At 46.7% G+C, this 15,986-nt stretch overlaps 1 protein-coding gene across 1 annotated transcript in view; it reads left to right on the top strand.

The window, feature by feature from the left end:
* cubn (cubilin (intrinsic factor-cobalamin receptor)) overlaps window positions 1-7,463 on the top strand; it is a gene marked incomplete at both ends in the record, with an annotated part of 67,062 nt that extends 59,599 nt beyond the window's left edge. Inside the window, 8 exons of the mRNA XM_079576273.1 lie at window positions 1,478-1,677; window positions 1,754-1,916; window positions 2,394-2,602; window positions 3,143-3,287; window positions 3,590-3,771; window positions 4,035-4,200; window positions 5,908-6,143; window positions 7,356-7,463. Coding sequence (XP_079432399.1) covers window positions 1,478-1,677; window positions 1,754-1,916; window positions 2,394-2,602; window positions 3,143-3,287; window positions 3,590-3,771; window positions 4,035-4,200; window positions 5,908-6,143; window positions 7,356-7,463 — 1,409 coding nt within the window. The remainder of the gene's footprint in view (window positions 1-1,477; window positions 1,678-1,753; window positions 1,917-2,393; window positions 2,603-3,142; window positions 3,288-3,589; window positions 3,772-4,034; window positions 4,201-5,907; window positions 6,144-7,355) is intronic.
* Between the last annotated feature and the right edge of the window lie 8,523 nt (window positions 7,464-15,986).

Below are 15,986 nucleotides of genomic sequence, written 5' to 3'. Positions count from 1 at the left end.
TCAGTGTCTAACCAGAGAAAGGACACGAGGGTAGTGGAAGTCAGTGACAAACCAGAGAAAGGACACGAGGGTAGTGGAAGTCAGTGACTAACCAGAGAAAGGACACGAGGGTAGTGGACGTCAGTGACTAACCAGAGAAAGGACACGAGGGTAGTGGAAGTCAGTGACTAACCAGAGAAAGGACACGAGGGTAGTGGAAGTCAGTGTCTAACCAGAGAAAGGACACGAGGGTAGTGGAAGTCAGTGTCTAACCAGAGAAAGGACACGAGGGTAGTGGACGTCAGTGACTAACCAGAGAAAGGACACGAGGGTAGTGGAAGTCAGTGACTAACCAGAGAAAGGACACGAGGGTAGTGGAAGTCAGTGTCTAACCAGAGAAAGGACACGAGGGTAGTGGAAGTCAGTGTCTAACCAGAGAAAGGACGTGATGGTAGTGGAAGTCAGTGACTAACCAGAGAAAGGACATGAGGGTAGTGGAAGTCAGTGTCTAACCAGAGAAAGGACACGAGGGTAGTGGAAGTCAGTGTCTAACCAGAGAAAGGACACGAGGGTAGTGGAAGTCAGTGACTAACCAGAGAAAGGACACGAGGGTAGTGGACGTCAGTGACTAACCAGAGAAAGGACACGAGGGTAGTGGAAGTCAGTGACTAACCAGAGAAAGAACACGAGGGTAGTGGAAGTGAGTGACTAACCAGAGAAAGGACACGAGGGTAGTGGAAGTCAGTGTCTAACCAGAGAAAGGACACGAGGGTAGTGGAAGTCAGTGTCTAACCAGAGAAAGGACACGAGGGTAGTGGACGTCAGTGACTAACCAGAGAAAGGACACGAGGGTAGTGGAAGTCAGTGACTAACCAGAGAAAGGACACGAGGGTAGTGGAAGTCAGTGTCTAACCAGAGAAAGGACACGAGGGTAGTGGAAGTCAGTGACAAACCAGAGAAAGGACACGAGGGTAGTGGAAGTCAGTGACTAACCAGAGAAAGGACACGAGGGTAGTGGAAGTCAGTGTCTAACCAGAGAAAGGACGTGATGGTAAAGCGCTTTGAGTGCCTAATGTAGGTGGAAAAGCGCTATATAAGTTGAGACCATTTACCATTTACCATGGTAGTGGAAGTCAGTGTCTAACCAGAGAAAGGCATGTTGGTTTGCGTTACTGCAAAGTTCGGTGACATAATATTCTTACTGCAAGAAGCCACATTATATTGCAAAATCATTTCAGTGTTGTTGATCATTTTTAAATCTTGCTACTAACCATTGCCTAAGTAAAAACACATTTAATGGAACATGCTGTGTTGAAACTGTAGAAAAAGAGCAATAATATTGTCCTATATTCAGGACAGTTATTGCCATTATTTCTCCGATCTCATTCTGCACTCTCGTCCACTTAAGAATCAGAATCGGTTGTATTGCCATTATCAGTGAACGGGTTCACCTTTACTTGCGCTGCTCTTCAGCCTCCGTGTCCTCATCCCTCCCCAGGTCCAGCGCAGGGTTGCGGAGGTTACTTGTCCATGCCTATGGGGATGCTAGGCTCTCCAGACCCAAACCTGGATGGACGCTACGAGCCGCGGATGGACTGCACCTGGACCATCGAGATGCCCGTCAACAAAGCGGTCAACCTGAGCTTCACCTCCTTCGACCTGGAGAGCTCCTCCACTTGCCGCTACGACTACGTGAAGGTACGTGCAGACACACACTCAACAGCTCATCAAGTGGTCAGCACGTCAGTATGGCCTTGCATCTCCTTCTCCTTAGGTGTACGATGGGGACAGCACTCACTGGCCTCTGGTGGGGACCTTCTGTGGAAGCTCTGTGCCCTCCTTCTTTGTGTCCAGTGGGAACTTCCTGACTGTGGTGTTCAAGACAGACAGCTCAGTGCAGAGAGCAGGCTTCAACGCTACCTACATGTCTATGCCACGTGAGTCCATTCTGCCCTGCATACGGTTGGGTGCCAGGACATTTTTTCGATATCGATAGTTAAACTATACTTTTTCTGATACTTACACTAAAATACTTGTCGTCTAGAATCAGAAAACAGAACCATAATGTGTGGAAGATCTGCAAATTTACAATATCAGGTTTCCAAGAAATGTGGATTAATTTGGGGGGGAAATTTTGGCAAAAAATATTTTGTAAGAATTAAAAATAGAAAATAAAAGTTGGTCCAAAAATGAGGGGAAAAAGGCAAAACAAGAACAACATTGGTGCAACATAAGATGCACCAAATACAAAAAATGAAAAATGTGGAGAAAAAAATTAGGAACCTGCTTTTAATACTTTCATTTTTTCGATACCGGTAGTAATGAAACTAGCCTTGTATCTCTCAGAACACTTTGAACCTTAACCCTTTCTAAAGACATCTAGTCATGCCTTATGTCCATGTGTTTGCCCTCAGTGCTGTGTGGAGGAGTGGTCAATGCCACCACAGACGTGCAGACGCTGACCTCCCCATCCTTCCCCAGCGCTTACCCCCCGTTCACCTCCTGTCGCTGGGTCCTGGACGCTCCTCAACAGGAGACCATCCGTGTGGCCACGCAGATCTTTGTGCTCCAGCCCAGTCAGAGCTGCTCGTCCAACTACCTGGAGATGAAGGACTGGCCTCTGGTGGGTGCTCCTTCTCACTGCACTCAATATGGAGGAAAGAAATGGAAACATGTAGCTCGAGGAAATGTTTGCATTAAAACGTGATCAAAACAATAAATTATTTTCCTTTTATTAATCCTGCCTTCAGAAACAATCCTGTAGTACAGCTTTGTTATTCTTAGGACCTTCTTTTATACTATAAATTAATTTTATGTGAAATAACCCATACCTCCTCTATGCAGACCTTTTTGCATATGCTATGTGCAAATTCCGTTTCAATTTCTCATCAATCAATACCATATAAACTCATATTACCTCCAGCTCGTTTTTGTTGACTAAAGGCAGCCAAATATGAGTTTAAATTAAAGCTAGGTCCGCATCCAAGTCCATTTTTTACTGCAAAAATCGCTGGTCATTCGGAAGAATGTTTGTGTTTCTGGACTCAAATGGTCAAAAATATTTCATAGTATGCCTTTAGAAAACTCAAAGTTCCCTACACTTTTAGATCTTCTGGATCACAGCTAATATAGTAGATTAAATATCATTGTGCCTGTTTTCCAGGGAGACTATGGTCAGTCCCACAAGTTCTGTGCAGAGGACGCTCATCCTCCAGACTTCTACAGCTACGGCAGAACCATCCACGTCAACTTCAAATCAGACGCCCACATGACCGGCAATGGCCTCAGCATCACCTATCAGATCGCAGGTGGGTACAGTCTTCACCTATCAGATCGCAGGTGGGTACAGTCTTCACCTATCAGATCGCAGGTGGGTACAGTCTTCACCTATCAGATCGCAGGTGGGTACAGTCTTCACCTGTCAGATCACAGGTGGGTACAGTCTTCACCTATCAAATCGCAGGTGGGTACAGTCTTCACCTGTCAGATCACAGGTGGGTACAGTCTTCACCTATCAAATCGCAGGTGGGTACAGTCTTCACCTGTCAGATCACAGGTGGATACAGTCTTCCCTTCTAAGGCTGTATTGGTCCTGTATGTGTGTGTGCAGGCTGCAGCAGGACCTACGAGCAGGAGTATGGGTACCTGAAGAGTCCAGGCTGGCCCAACATCTACCCCCACAACATGGACTGTACCATCATCCTCCGGGCTCCCGCCAACCACATCATCTCCTTCTTCTTCAACAGCTTCAATGTGGAAAACCACCCCGAGTGCAACTACGACTACCTGGAGGTAATACACGCTTTCAGGCGAGACGCTGGAGGTGAATAGTGAGAAATGAGAATGAATGTGAGAAAACAAAATATTGCAAGCTTTCTGTCACTTTATGTTCTGATATTAAAGCAAAGAGTGCATTATTATTTTTCACATAAAAAGTTGCATAGTGCTAAAATCTTTTCTCCTGCAGTGTCTGGTCTTAAACATGTGTCCAGTGCTGCGGTCAGTGCGGTCAGTAGTGGATTCCTTCCCGTTTGTAAGGGCTTTCTTGTCTCCAGGTGCGTAACGGCAGCACCGCGGACGCCCCTCTGCTCGGGAAGTTCTGTGGCAGCTCTGTGCCCAGCCCCGTCTTCCCTCAGTCCAACCAGCTGTACCTGCGCTTCAAGTCCGACTACTCCTCAGCCATGGACGGCTTCGAGGCCACCTGGACCTCCTCGCCCCAAGGTCAGGCCACTCATGCACGGTCACCGATGGGGCTGTATCGGGGCATTTTATGTATATATTACGGTTTCTTTTTTTAGTCCGAGGGAGTGTGTTGCGTAGCGAACAGCTGTAAAGCCGACATTTGTCTCTCGCTCTCTGGAGCACGTTTGACAAAGCAGAGCAGCTTCCCATGTATGAAAACAGTTGAGATTTTAACGTTTCTCTGGGTTTTTAAATGATCAAAATCGCTCCAAGGACGGCTGAGAAACATCCTGTTAAAGTCTTCAATCCGAGAACCAGGCTGTTTAAATGCGGACGCCATAAAAAGAGATCGAGAACACGCGGTGTTTCAAGACGCAATGTTTCAAACAATGTTGTCGTTGAAAATTTACTTGAAACAAATACATTTAGGCATTTGCCTCTTCACTTAACGTTAGTGTCCGTCCACAGAGGAGAGAGGAGTTCATCAGAAAGAAGAGTGTTTCATAAAACACTAATTATCTCCGAATCCAGAAAAGAATCTGTGATTTTGATCCAAACTAGCCTCTGTTTAGCTTAGATTTCTCAGGAACCGAGACACGTAGAATGAAACATGCTGTGAACACGCTGTGGTGCTACAAATATCATGAGAAATGGTCCGGATTGTTGCCTCTCAACAGCTAAATCCCCAAAACAGCGCAGCACTCAATGTGTTTACCCAGTTATACTTGAGATTTTGTGAAAAAAGATTTTACTCAATTTGCGTTAGTTTGACATGTTTCAGTAGTGATATGAATTATGAGAAATTAAACAATGCGAAAATGTTTATATTTTCAAAGAAAATCCCATGAAAACATGAATCATTGTAAGGAATTAAGTAAGAAAACACAAAATACATATATTTTACGAGTCAAAATGAAGATTAAATCCCAAACTATGAGTCAGCATTGATGATGACGATGTTAAAAGAAGTCTTTGGAAATGATTTAGTAAAATATCAGTTCTCGAATCCCCCCCATGTGTTCTCATACACACACTGCTTTACTCTGACTGGGAGGCCTTCTGGACCAGAGCTGAGACGTCTAAAGTCCAGCTCCTCCTGTGTTCTGTGGGATTCACCTGAGCTAACGTTCTCTAACGTTCTCTAACGTTCTCTAACGATCTCTAACGATCTCTAACGATCTCTAACGATCTCTAACGTTCTCTAATGTTCTCTAACGTTTTCTAACGTTTTCTAACGTTTTCTAACGTTTTCTAACGTTCTCTAACGTTCTCTAACGTTTTCTAACGTTTTCTAACGTTTTCTAACGTTTTCTAACGTTTTCTAACGTTTTCTAACGATCTCTAACGTTCTCTAACGTTCTCTAACGTTTTCTAACGTTTTCTAACGTTCTCTAACGTTCTCTAACGTTCTCTAACGTTCTCTAACGTTTTCTAACGTTTTCTAACGTTTTCTAATGTTCTCTAACGTTTTCTAACGTTTTCTAACGTTTTCTAACGTTTTCTAACGTTTTCTAACGTTCTCTAACGTTCTCTAACGTTCTCTAACGTTTTCTAACGTTTTCTAACGTTTTCTAACGTTTTCTAACGTTCTCTAACGTTCTCTAACGTTTTCTAACGTTTTCTAACGTTTTCTAACGTTTTCTAACGTTCTCTAACGTTCTCTAACGTTTTCTAACGTTTTCTAACGTTTTCTAACGTTTTCTAACGTTCTCTAACGTTCTCTAACATTCTCAACGTTCTCTGCAGGCTGTGGTGGGACTCTGTTTGGTGACCACGGTTCCTTCGCCAGCCCTAACTTCCCGGGCACGTACCCCAACGGCACGCACTGTGAGTGGGTCATCAACGCTCCGAGAGGCAGAGTGGTGACGGTCACGTTCGCTCAGATCAGCATCGACGATGAGGGCTCCTGCGAGAGCAACTACCTGAAGTTATACAACGGTCCGGACGCCTCCTCGCCTTTCGTGGCAGCTTACTGTGGACTGGTGAGAACACATTCTGTTCTGTAGGGCTTAACCATAGACCCAAGGTCCTCAAATGATGGACCTTCAGGGCCAACCTTCCATATATGTCTTATCGAGCAGCAACACAAATAAAAAAAACATTCACTGAGAACAACCACTCCATTCAGGATTTTTTTTCTCACATTCATTAATTCTCTGAATACCTCCAGGAAGTGATCCACTAAGATCCTGGCTACACAAACCCTGACATTTTATAAACACAGATTTTTCTGCAACTGTATAAAAAAAATCTCTGTTAACACGACAGATCTTTTATACAACAAATGATGCAACGTTCCACATCTATTTAAACATTCCACCAGCCTGAACTAATAAACACTGTTTCAGCACAGATGGCAAACAAAGTTAACATAGTTTTGTAAACAGCAAAGAGAGCTGTTCCGCTTGTCTCGTAAATAAACTGATATCAGAAGCATTTATCAATGGCAGTTATGATCTGTGTGTACACGTCAATGCAGCAGCTTTAGCACCTGAGCGCATCGCAGCACTATCAAACCATAAACACCTTCACGCACCACAGCACCTCACCAGATGTGCCCTTCAGCCAACAGACCGCGTGTGCCAGATGTGCTCAAACCACAACCCTCTTTGGCAAGTTTCTGAATGAAGTCAGATATTTCCCAGGTTTCGTAACAGTTCATTAACAGCAGACCAGGTCCAAACCCGGGCTACAGCTGATGGTGGGTCACATGGCTACGTTACCATGGATACAGAGAGGGCGGAGACAAAGATAATCTGCTTTTCTGTCCATATTTCTACATTTAGAAATCTCCTCTTTTAAGTGTGTTTTTTTTCCGACTGTCCAACTCCTCCCAAACTCATACAGTGTTCTGCTAAGTGCACGCTTATCCCCAGGGCCCGCCAGACCCCGGGTTGGGAAACACTGCTGCACAGTATTACAGCACAGATTGTGGTTTTAGTCAAAAGTTAAAAGAGTTAAAGCGGTTCCAGAGGTAATTAAAAAACAAGCTTTTTTAATTCCAAGCCTGTTCTAAATGTAATCTTTTAATCAAAACAAAAGTGTAGTGTCTGTGGAAATGGGGGCCTGGGGTTCAGGGTCACGGCTTCACTTTGACAACCACAAATCACATTAAAGCTACGAGAAGCTCTAAAACGGGGACATTGCTGATAAAGCTGAATGATTCCTTCTGATAATCCCTGGACGTTTTGCAGGAGACGAACATCGCTCCGTACACGGGCTCCTCGCACCAGCTGTTCTTCGTGTTCGAGGCCCAGTCCGCCGTGCTGCCTTCAGGGTTCAGGCTGACGTGGAGCAGCTGAGGCCCCCACAACCCTCTGCACTTTATATGATTCATGCCTGTTTTTAATAATGACATTTGTTTTGTAATGAGATTCATTCTGATCGGAGCCATGTTGTTGTACTTTGTATTTATGAACTTTTAAATGAGATAAAATGATCCAAAATGTGCATGATTTGGTGAGAGTGAAATTATTTATCAGGACTTGAACGACGGAGAGTTAAAACGTCCGTATACATTCATTACAAACCACACTTCACAGGCTGTGACCATGAATGTGTCCCACAGGATCCAAAAGGAGGGTGACCTAATGTCCCAGTTTAAGGGGAGACACTACAGGCAAAACTACATTTTTTCAGTTTTCAGGTTTTGGGCCAAATTGGTCTCTGAACATATAAGCTTTCACCCGGAAACAGAAAATATCCCTAATCTTCACAATAACATGTTTAAATATTGCACTGATTCAATGTTCCCCCATAGACTTATATGGGAGAACACAATTTCAAGGGCCTTTTTCTCCAAACACATTTTTCTGTCATTGCGGCGACACTATGTCCACGTCAGTCGGACCTAAAGACTTCACATTTTCCAGCCTTGGACTGAACAATATTTGGAAGATTTTTTCAGAGGGATTTTTTATTATTTAATCCCTAAGCCCCATTTATTGAGTTTTGAATGTCAAAAAATGAGGCGAAAATTAATTTTTTACACATTTTTCCTCTAAATCTGAATAATGGATAGAGCTACATTCAAATTTATGGTTTCATTTTATTGATGAATGAGTTGCTAAGACTTTTTCAGAGGGGATTTAGGATTTCTTGTTTAGTTTTAAAATAAGCTGTTTTTTAGTGGAAAAATTTGTAAAAATGTAACTTTCGCCTTATTTTTTGACATTCAAAACTCAATAAATGGGGCTTAAGGGATTAGATAATAAAAAATCCCTCTGAAAAAATCTTCCAAATATTGTTCAGTCCAAGGCTGGAAAATGTGAAGTCTTTAGGTCCGACTGACGTGGACATAGTGTCGCCACAATGACAGAAAAATGTGTTTTGAGAAAAAGGCCCTTGATATTGTTTTCTCCCATATAAGTCTATGGGGGAACATTGAATCAGCGCAATATTTAAACATGTTATTGTGAAGATTAGGCATATTTTTGGTTTTCGGGTGAAAGCTTGTATGTTCAGAGACCAATTTGGCCCAAAACCTGAAAACTGAAAAAATTAAGTTTTGCCTGTAGTGTCTCCCCTTAACCAGGACAGTCCCAGGTTTGGGCAATCTGACCCACATTCCTGTTCCAAGTTTTACATAAGCTCTATCCAGAGTGCCCCGGTTATTCCCCAGAGCCATGAAGAAACTGGATGACTTTTAGCCATGTGTGCGTGAGAAAGTTTCCATAACGGCGGAACCATTTGAACGGCTCAAAAGTCGATCACCTCAATGCAAATCGGTTTATTTTATTCCAACAGTGGCTTTAAAGTGCACAGATGTTTGAAATCTACAGACTGTCTCACTTTACTAACAGTACAGGGGTTAAAGTGGGCCAGAACAAACGATACGGAAGGGCATCCTCAACAACAGCACTTATCACCAAATCAACAACTTTATGGACATAAATAATGCATGATGTAAATTGAATAAATAACAATAGTCTTACAGCAGCTATTAAAAAGTAGTTGAAACTGATTTTAGTCTAAGTACTAATAATAGACTGACATCTGATTGCGTTAGATTCCATCCTGCTGCTTCACCTGCTACATACAGTGGTGTGCAAAAGTGTGGGCCCCCCTTTAACGTTTCGACATTTTGCAATACTCTGGACCATAAACATAAATATATTTCATTGAAGTTGTATGTGAAAGACACACAGTAAGTGACTCACAATAGTGAAGTGAAATGAAACGTATACATGATTTTGATTTTTTTTTAGAAATAAAAAACTGAAAAGTGTGATGTGCAAAAGTGCTGGTCCCCCTTTCCTTTTAGTGCAGCCACTTGCCGTCAGAAGTTGCCTGATGATTTCTGAATAATCACATGTTGACCCAATGACTAAACAGAGTCTACCTGTGTGTCTAATGTCAGTTCAAACACAGCTGCTCTGTGATGGTCTCAGGTCTGTTAGAGACTATTGTGGAGCAGAAGCTTCATGAAGTCCAAGAACACACCAGACAGGTCCAGGATCAAGTTATTGAGGAGTATAAAGCTGAGTTAGGTTAGAAAAACATCTCAGAGTACAGTTAAATAAACCATCCAGGAACGGAAAGAGTCTGACATCACTGACACCACCAAGACCCGGCCGTCCTCCTAAACTTACTGACCGAACAAGGACTGACCACAGTTGTTACCAAGAAGCCTATGATGACCCTGGATGAACTGCAGAGAGACACAGCTCAGGTGGGGGAAACTGTCCACAGAACAACATTAGTCGTACACTACAAAAATCTGACCTTTATGACAGAGAGGCATTTTTAAAAGAACGTCTTCTTAAAAATTGTTGCTTTTCCAGCACGTTTTTGTTGCTTCTTTTTTGCAACTATTTTGTTGATCCTTTGTCACTTTTTTGCTGCTTTTTCATCTTTTATTGACTTGTCACTTTTTGTCTCTTTGTTGTGTTTTCATCCTAGTTTTTGATGCTTTTTTCAAGAAGCTTTTAGAATTGGGTAAAAGCCAAACTACCTGTAGCAAAGCAGCAACATCTCCATGGAGACGAGCTGGTGCCAACGGGTCAGCTCTGACACCCAGCGGGAAACCAAGGCTGGCATTTTAGTCTGTGTCCCCTGTGGAAGGTTACGCAGTGTGGCCGACTTGCAGAGCGTGTCTGGATGTGTAATATTTGACATGTCCTGCTGATGCCCCGCCCCTCTGTGACGTGCACACTCCTGATGAAAAGCACATCTCCATTGCATCACAGGGGCCTAAGCGTGTCCAGCTGAGCTACATTACCCAAAGAATGTTCTCACGTACACACACACACACACACACACGCACGCACATACACACACACACACACACGCACACACGCGCACACACACGCACACACACACATACACACACCCACACGCACACCTACACACACGCACGCACACGCGCTGGGGATGTAGAGAAGTAGGCTTAGTGTTATGGCACATTTAGTTAGTTAAGTTGGTGACCACACTGGCGTCCTGTTGCTGGGTCCCCTGCTGGGCCTTTGACTAAACCAGGTAGAGAGACCGGCCTTTCCTGGACCCCAGACGAGGCCCTCGCACCTTTAGACAAAGGTCCCAAATGGCCCATCTCCCCAACAGCACAAAGATCTCCTTCTGCCTCCAAACGCCACCGTGATTTCATTCCCATGCAAAGTGCCTTTTGGTGGCTGCATTAACATCTCCAACTGTATTACCATTTCTCTGTGTTTCTGGGCTTCCCTTTGTTGTGCATGACCCCTGTCCTGCTGCTCTGTCTGTGGTGCTCACCTTATAAAAGAAGATGCCAAAGCTGAGCAGGCCAGAGCTTAAACATGACCCCCGCGTTATGGGTAACCCTCTCCGCATGCGTAAAAAACTTCACACGTTGACTAGACAAACTTCTCTTAAGCTTTATTAAGCAAGAAAATCCACAACAGCTTGGACGTAGAGGAGAAGGCTGGGGATGTTGAGGAGAATCCTGGGGATGTAGAGGAGAATCCTGGGGATGTAGAGGAGAAGGTTGGGGATGTAGAGGAGAAGGCTGGGGATGTCGAGGAGAAGGTTGGGGACATAGAGGAGAAGGTTGGGGACATAGAGGAGAAGGTTGGGGACGTAGAGGAGAAGGTTGGGGACGTAGAGGAGAAGGTTGGGGATGTAGAGGAGAAGGTTGGGGATGTAGGAGAAGGTTGGGGATGTAGGAGAGGGTTGGGGATGTAGAGGAGAAGGCTGGGGGTGTAGAGGAGAAGGTTGGGGATGTAGAGGAGAAGGCTGGGGATGTCGAGGAGAAGGCTGGGGATGTCGAGGAGAAGGTTGGGGACATAGAGGAGAAGGTTGGGGACATAGAGGAGAAGGTTGGGGACGTAGAGGAGAAGGCTGGGGATGTAGAGGAGAAGGTTGGGGACGTAGAGGAGAAGGTTGGGGACGTAGAGGAGAAGGTTGGGGATGTAGAGGAGAAGGCTGGGGGTGTAGAGGAGAAGGTTGGGGATGTAGAGGAGAAGGCTGGGGACGTAGAGGAGAAGGTTGGGGATGTAGGAGAAGGTTGGGGATGTAGGAGAGGGTTGGGGACGTAGAGGAGAAGGTTGGGGACGTAGAGGAGAAGGCTGGGACATAGAGGAGAAGGCTGGGGACGTAGAGGAGAAGGCTGGGGACGTAGAGGAGAAGGTTGGGGACGTAGAGGAGAAGGCTGGAACGTAGAGGAGAAGGTGGGGGACGTAGAGGAGAAGGTTGGGGACGTAGAGGAGAAGGTTGGGGACGTAGAGGAGAAGGTTGGGGACGTAGAGGAGAAGGTTGGGGACGTAGAGGAGAAGGCTGGGGATGTAGAGGAGAAGGTTGGGGACGTAGAGGAGAAGGTTGGGGACGTAGAGGAGAAGGTTGGGGATGTAGAGGAGAAGGCTGGGGGTGTAGAGGAGAAGGTTGGGGATGTAGAGGAGAAGGCTGGGGACGTAGAGGAGAAGGTTGGGGATGTAGGAGAAGGTTGGGGATGTAGGAGAGGGTTGGGGACGTAGAGGAGAAGGTTGGGGACGTAGAGGAGAAGGCTGGGACATAGAGGAGAAGGCTGGGGACGTAGAGGAGAAGGCTGGGGACGTAGAGGAGAAGGTTGGGGACGTAGAGGAGAAGGCTGGAACGTAGAGGAGAAGGTGGGGGACGTAGAGGAGAAGGTTGGGGACGTAGAGGAGAAGGTTGGGGACGTAGAGGAGAAGGTTGGGGACGTAGAGGAGAAGGTTGGGGACGTAGAGGAGAAGGCTGGGGATGTAGAGGAGAAGGTTGGGGACGTAGAGGAGAAGGTTGGGGACGTAGAGGAGAAGGCTGGGGACGTAGAGGAGAAGGTTGGGGATGTAGAGGAGAAGGCTGGGGGTGTAGAGGAGAAGGTTGGGGATGTAGAGGAGAAGGCTGGGGACGTAGAGGAGAAGGTTGGGGATGTAGGAGAAGGTTGGGGATGTAGGAGAGGGTTGGGGATGTAGAGGAGAAGGCTGGGACGTAGAGGAGAAGGTTGGGGATGTAGGAGAAGGTTGGGGATGTAGAGGAGAAGGCTGGGGGTGTAGAGGAGAAGGTTGGGGATGTAGAGGAGAAGGCTGGGGGTGTAGAGGAGAAGGTTGGGGATGTAGAGGAGAAGGCTGGGGGTGTAGAGGAGAAGGTTGGGGACGTAGAGGAGAAGGTTGGGGATGTAGAGGAGAAGGCTGGGGGTGTAGAGGAGAAGGTTGGGGATGTAGAGGAGAAGGCTGGGGACGTAGAGGAGAAGGTTGGAGATGTAGGAGAAGGTTGGGGACGTAGGAGAGGGTTGGGGATGTAGAGGAGAAGGCTGGGGATGTAGAGGAGAAGGCTGGGGATGTAGAGGAGAAGGTTGGGGACGTAGAGGAGAAGGTTGGGGACGTAGAGGAGAAGGTTGGGGATGTAGAGGAGAAGGCTGGGGGTGTAGAGGAGAAGGTTGGGGATGTAGAGGAGAAGGCTGGGGACGTAGAGGAGAAGGTTGGGGATGTAGGAGAAGGTTGGGGATGTAGGAGAGGGTTGGGGATGTAGAGGAGAAGGCTGGGACGTAGAGGAGAAGGTTGGGGATGTAGGAGAAGGTTGGGGATGTAGAGGAGAAGGCTGGGGGTGTAGAGGAGAAGGTTGGGGATGTAGAGGAGAAGGCTGGGGGTGTAGAGGAGAAGGTTGGGGATGTAGAGGAGAAGGCTGGGGGTGTAGAGGAGAAGGTTGGGGACGTAGAGGAGAAGGTTGGGGATGTAGAGGAGAAGGCTGGGGGTGTAGAGGAGAAGGTTGGGGATGTAGAGGAGAAGGCTGGGGACGTAGAGGAGAAGGTTGGAGATGTAGGAGAAGGTTGGGGACGTAGGAGAGGGTTGGGGATGTAGAGGAGAAGGCTGGGACGTAGAGGAGAAGGTTGGGGATGTAGGAGAAGGTTGGGGATGTAGGAGAGGGTTGGGGATGTAGAGGAGAAGGCTGGGGACGTAGAGGAGAAGGCTGGGGGTGTAGAGGAGAAGGTTGGGGATGTAGAGGAGAAGGCTGGGGACGTAGAGGAGAAGGTTGGGGATGTAGGAGAAGGTTGGGGATGTAGGAGAGGGTTGGGGATGTAGAGGAGAAGGCTGGGACGTAGAGGAGAAGGTTGGGGATGTAGGAGAAGGTTGGGGATGTAGAGGAGAAGGCTGGGGGTGTAGAGGAGAAGGTTGGGGATGTAGAGGAGAAGGCTGGGGGTGTAGAGGAGAAGGTTGGGGATGTAGAGGAGAAGGCTGGGGGTGTAGAGGAGAAGGTTGGGGACGTAGAGGAGAAGGTTGGGGATGTAGAGGAGAAGGCTGGGGGTGTAGAGGAGAAGGTTGGGGATGTAGAGGAGAAGGCTGGGGACGTAGAGGAGAAGGTTGGAGATGTAGGAGAAGGTTGGGGATGTAGGAGAGGGTTGGGGATGTAGAGGAGAAGGCTGGGACGTAGAGGAGAAGGTTGGAGATGTAGGAGAAGGTTGGGGATGTAGAGGAGAAGGCTGGGGGTGTAGAGGAGAAGGTTGGGGATGTAGAGGAGAAGGCTGGGACGTAGAGGAGAAGGTTGGGGATGTAGGAGAAGGCTGGGGACGTAGGGGAGAAGGCTGGGACGTAGAGGAGAAGACTGGATACGTGATACAGATGTTTTTCATTAGAACAAACCACAGGGACATGTGCAGAGAACACAATGAGCTCATTCACTTAGACACAAACCGCAACAACTTTTCAAACTGTTATGTCACTGCAGTCTTTTCACAGACAGGGACCCTAAGAGGTGCAGCAGCCCTGGAGGATCAGCTGAAAACAAAGGAACTCTAGAAAAGACAGGTTTAACTGCCTGATTTAATAGAAGCCTGTACATAATCTTTTTTTTCTAGCAGCAGGATAAAGTTAGTTTTGTCCATTTTATTTGTTAGCATGAATATTTCCAAAGAACACAATGCAATTATGGATGAAGCTGATTCATGTACCTTGTGTCGACCTCTTGTCCTGGGCAGCTCCTGACGATGGAGTCTGTTAGTGCAGCGCTGTTGTCTCAGTCTCTATGGCCCAAACAGGTGCTGAAGAGAGTCTGGTGTGTGGGGGTCCGGGACAGCTTTATGGGGACAGTCTGTAATGGAGTGGACATGTGGAATAGGTCAGTGCACATCAGACAGGGCAGCTAATGTTCAACTTCATTATACTGAAACATGTTTTACTGGGGGCAGTGATAAAGTAAACTCACTGTCGAGACACAAATCCCACAAGACGAGACACGAGATTGAGCTCACGAGATTATATTGTAACTAAAAATTTAGACATGAATAGAGTTTGCAGATTTGAGCAGGGCTAATGAACTGGAGCTCTTTTTGCTACATTCGTGGATCGTGAAATAATTTAACTTTCACAGTGTGCGGGAGTGACCTTTTTTCACATGTTACGAGCTTCACGCACGACTTCTCCAATGCACCTGGTATGAATCTGATGTGCGAAGCCCCCGCTCTCTTCAATGCTACATTCTGATTAAAATGCTAATTTAAAATCATAATAATTACGGATTATTATTCATCCATCCATCCATTTTCTTCCTCTTTATCCGGGGCCGGGTCGCGGGGGCAGCAGTCTCAGCAGAGATGCCCAGACTTCCCGATCCACACACACCTCCTCCAGCTGTTCTGGGGGGACCCCGAGGCCACACCAGGCCAGCTCGGAGACATAGTCCCACCAGAAGGAGCAGCGACTCTACTCCGAGCTCCTCTCGGGTATCTGAACTCCTCACCCGATCTCGAAGGGTGCGCCCAGCCACCCTGCGAAGGAAACTCATTCCGGCCGCTTGTATCGGTGATCTCGTCCTTTCGGTCATTACCCACATCTCATGACCATAGGTGAGGGTGGGAACGTAGATCGATCGGTAAATCGAGAGCTTTGCCCCGACTCAGCTCCCTCTTCACCACGACAGACCGATACAGCGACCGCATCACTGCTGACGCCGCACCGATCCATCTGTCGATCTCACGCTCCATCCGTCCCTCACTCGTGAACAAGACCCCGAGATACTTGAACTCCTCCACTTGAGGTAAGGACTCCCCACCGACCTGTTAAGGGGAAGCCACCTTTTTCCGGTGGAGAACCATGGCCTCGGATTTGGAGGTGCTGATCCTCATCCCGGCCGCTACACACTCGGCTGCAAACCGCCCCAGAGCAGCTGAAGGTCCTGATTTGTTGAAGCCAACAGAACAACATGATCCGCAAACAGCAGAGATGAGATCCCGAGGTTCCCAAACCGAACACCCTCCGGCCCCTGGCTGCGCCTAGAAATTCTGTCCATAAAGGTAATGAACAGAACCAGATTATTATTCAATCAACAGAATTTAAAGCTTGAATCTTTATTATCTTTACGTTGATTTCCTTGGGAGTGTCTACCACCACCGCATTTGAAAC

Source organism: Gobius niger (genome assembly GCF_951799975.1).
Source record: "Gobius niger genome assembly, chromosome: 18".
NCBI lineage: Eukaryota > Metazoa > Chordata > Actinopteri > Gobiiformes > Gobiidae > Gobius > Gobius niger.
Note: the sequence above shows the minus strand (reverse complement) of the source record. Positions and strands in the feature narration are given on the sequence as shown.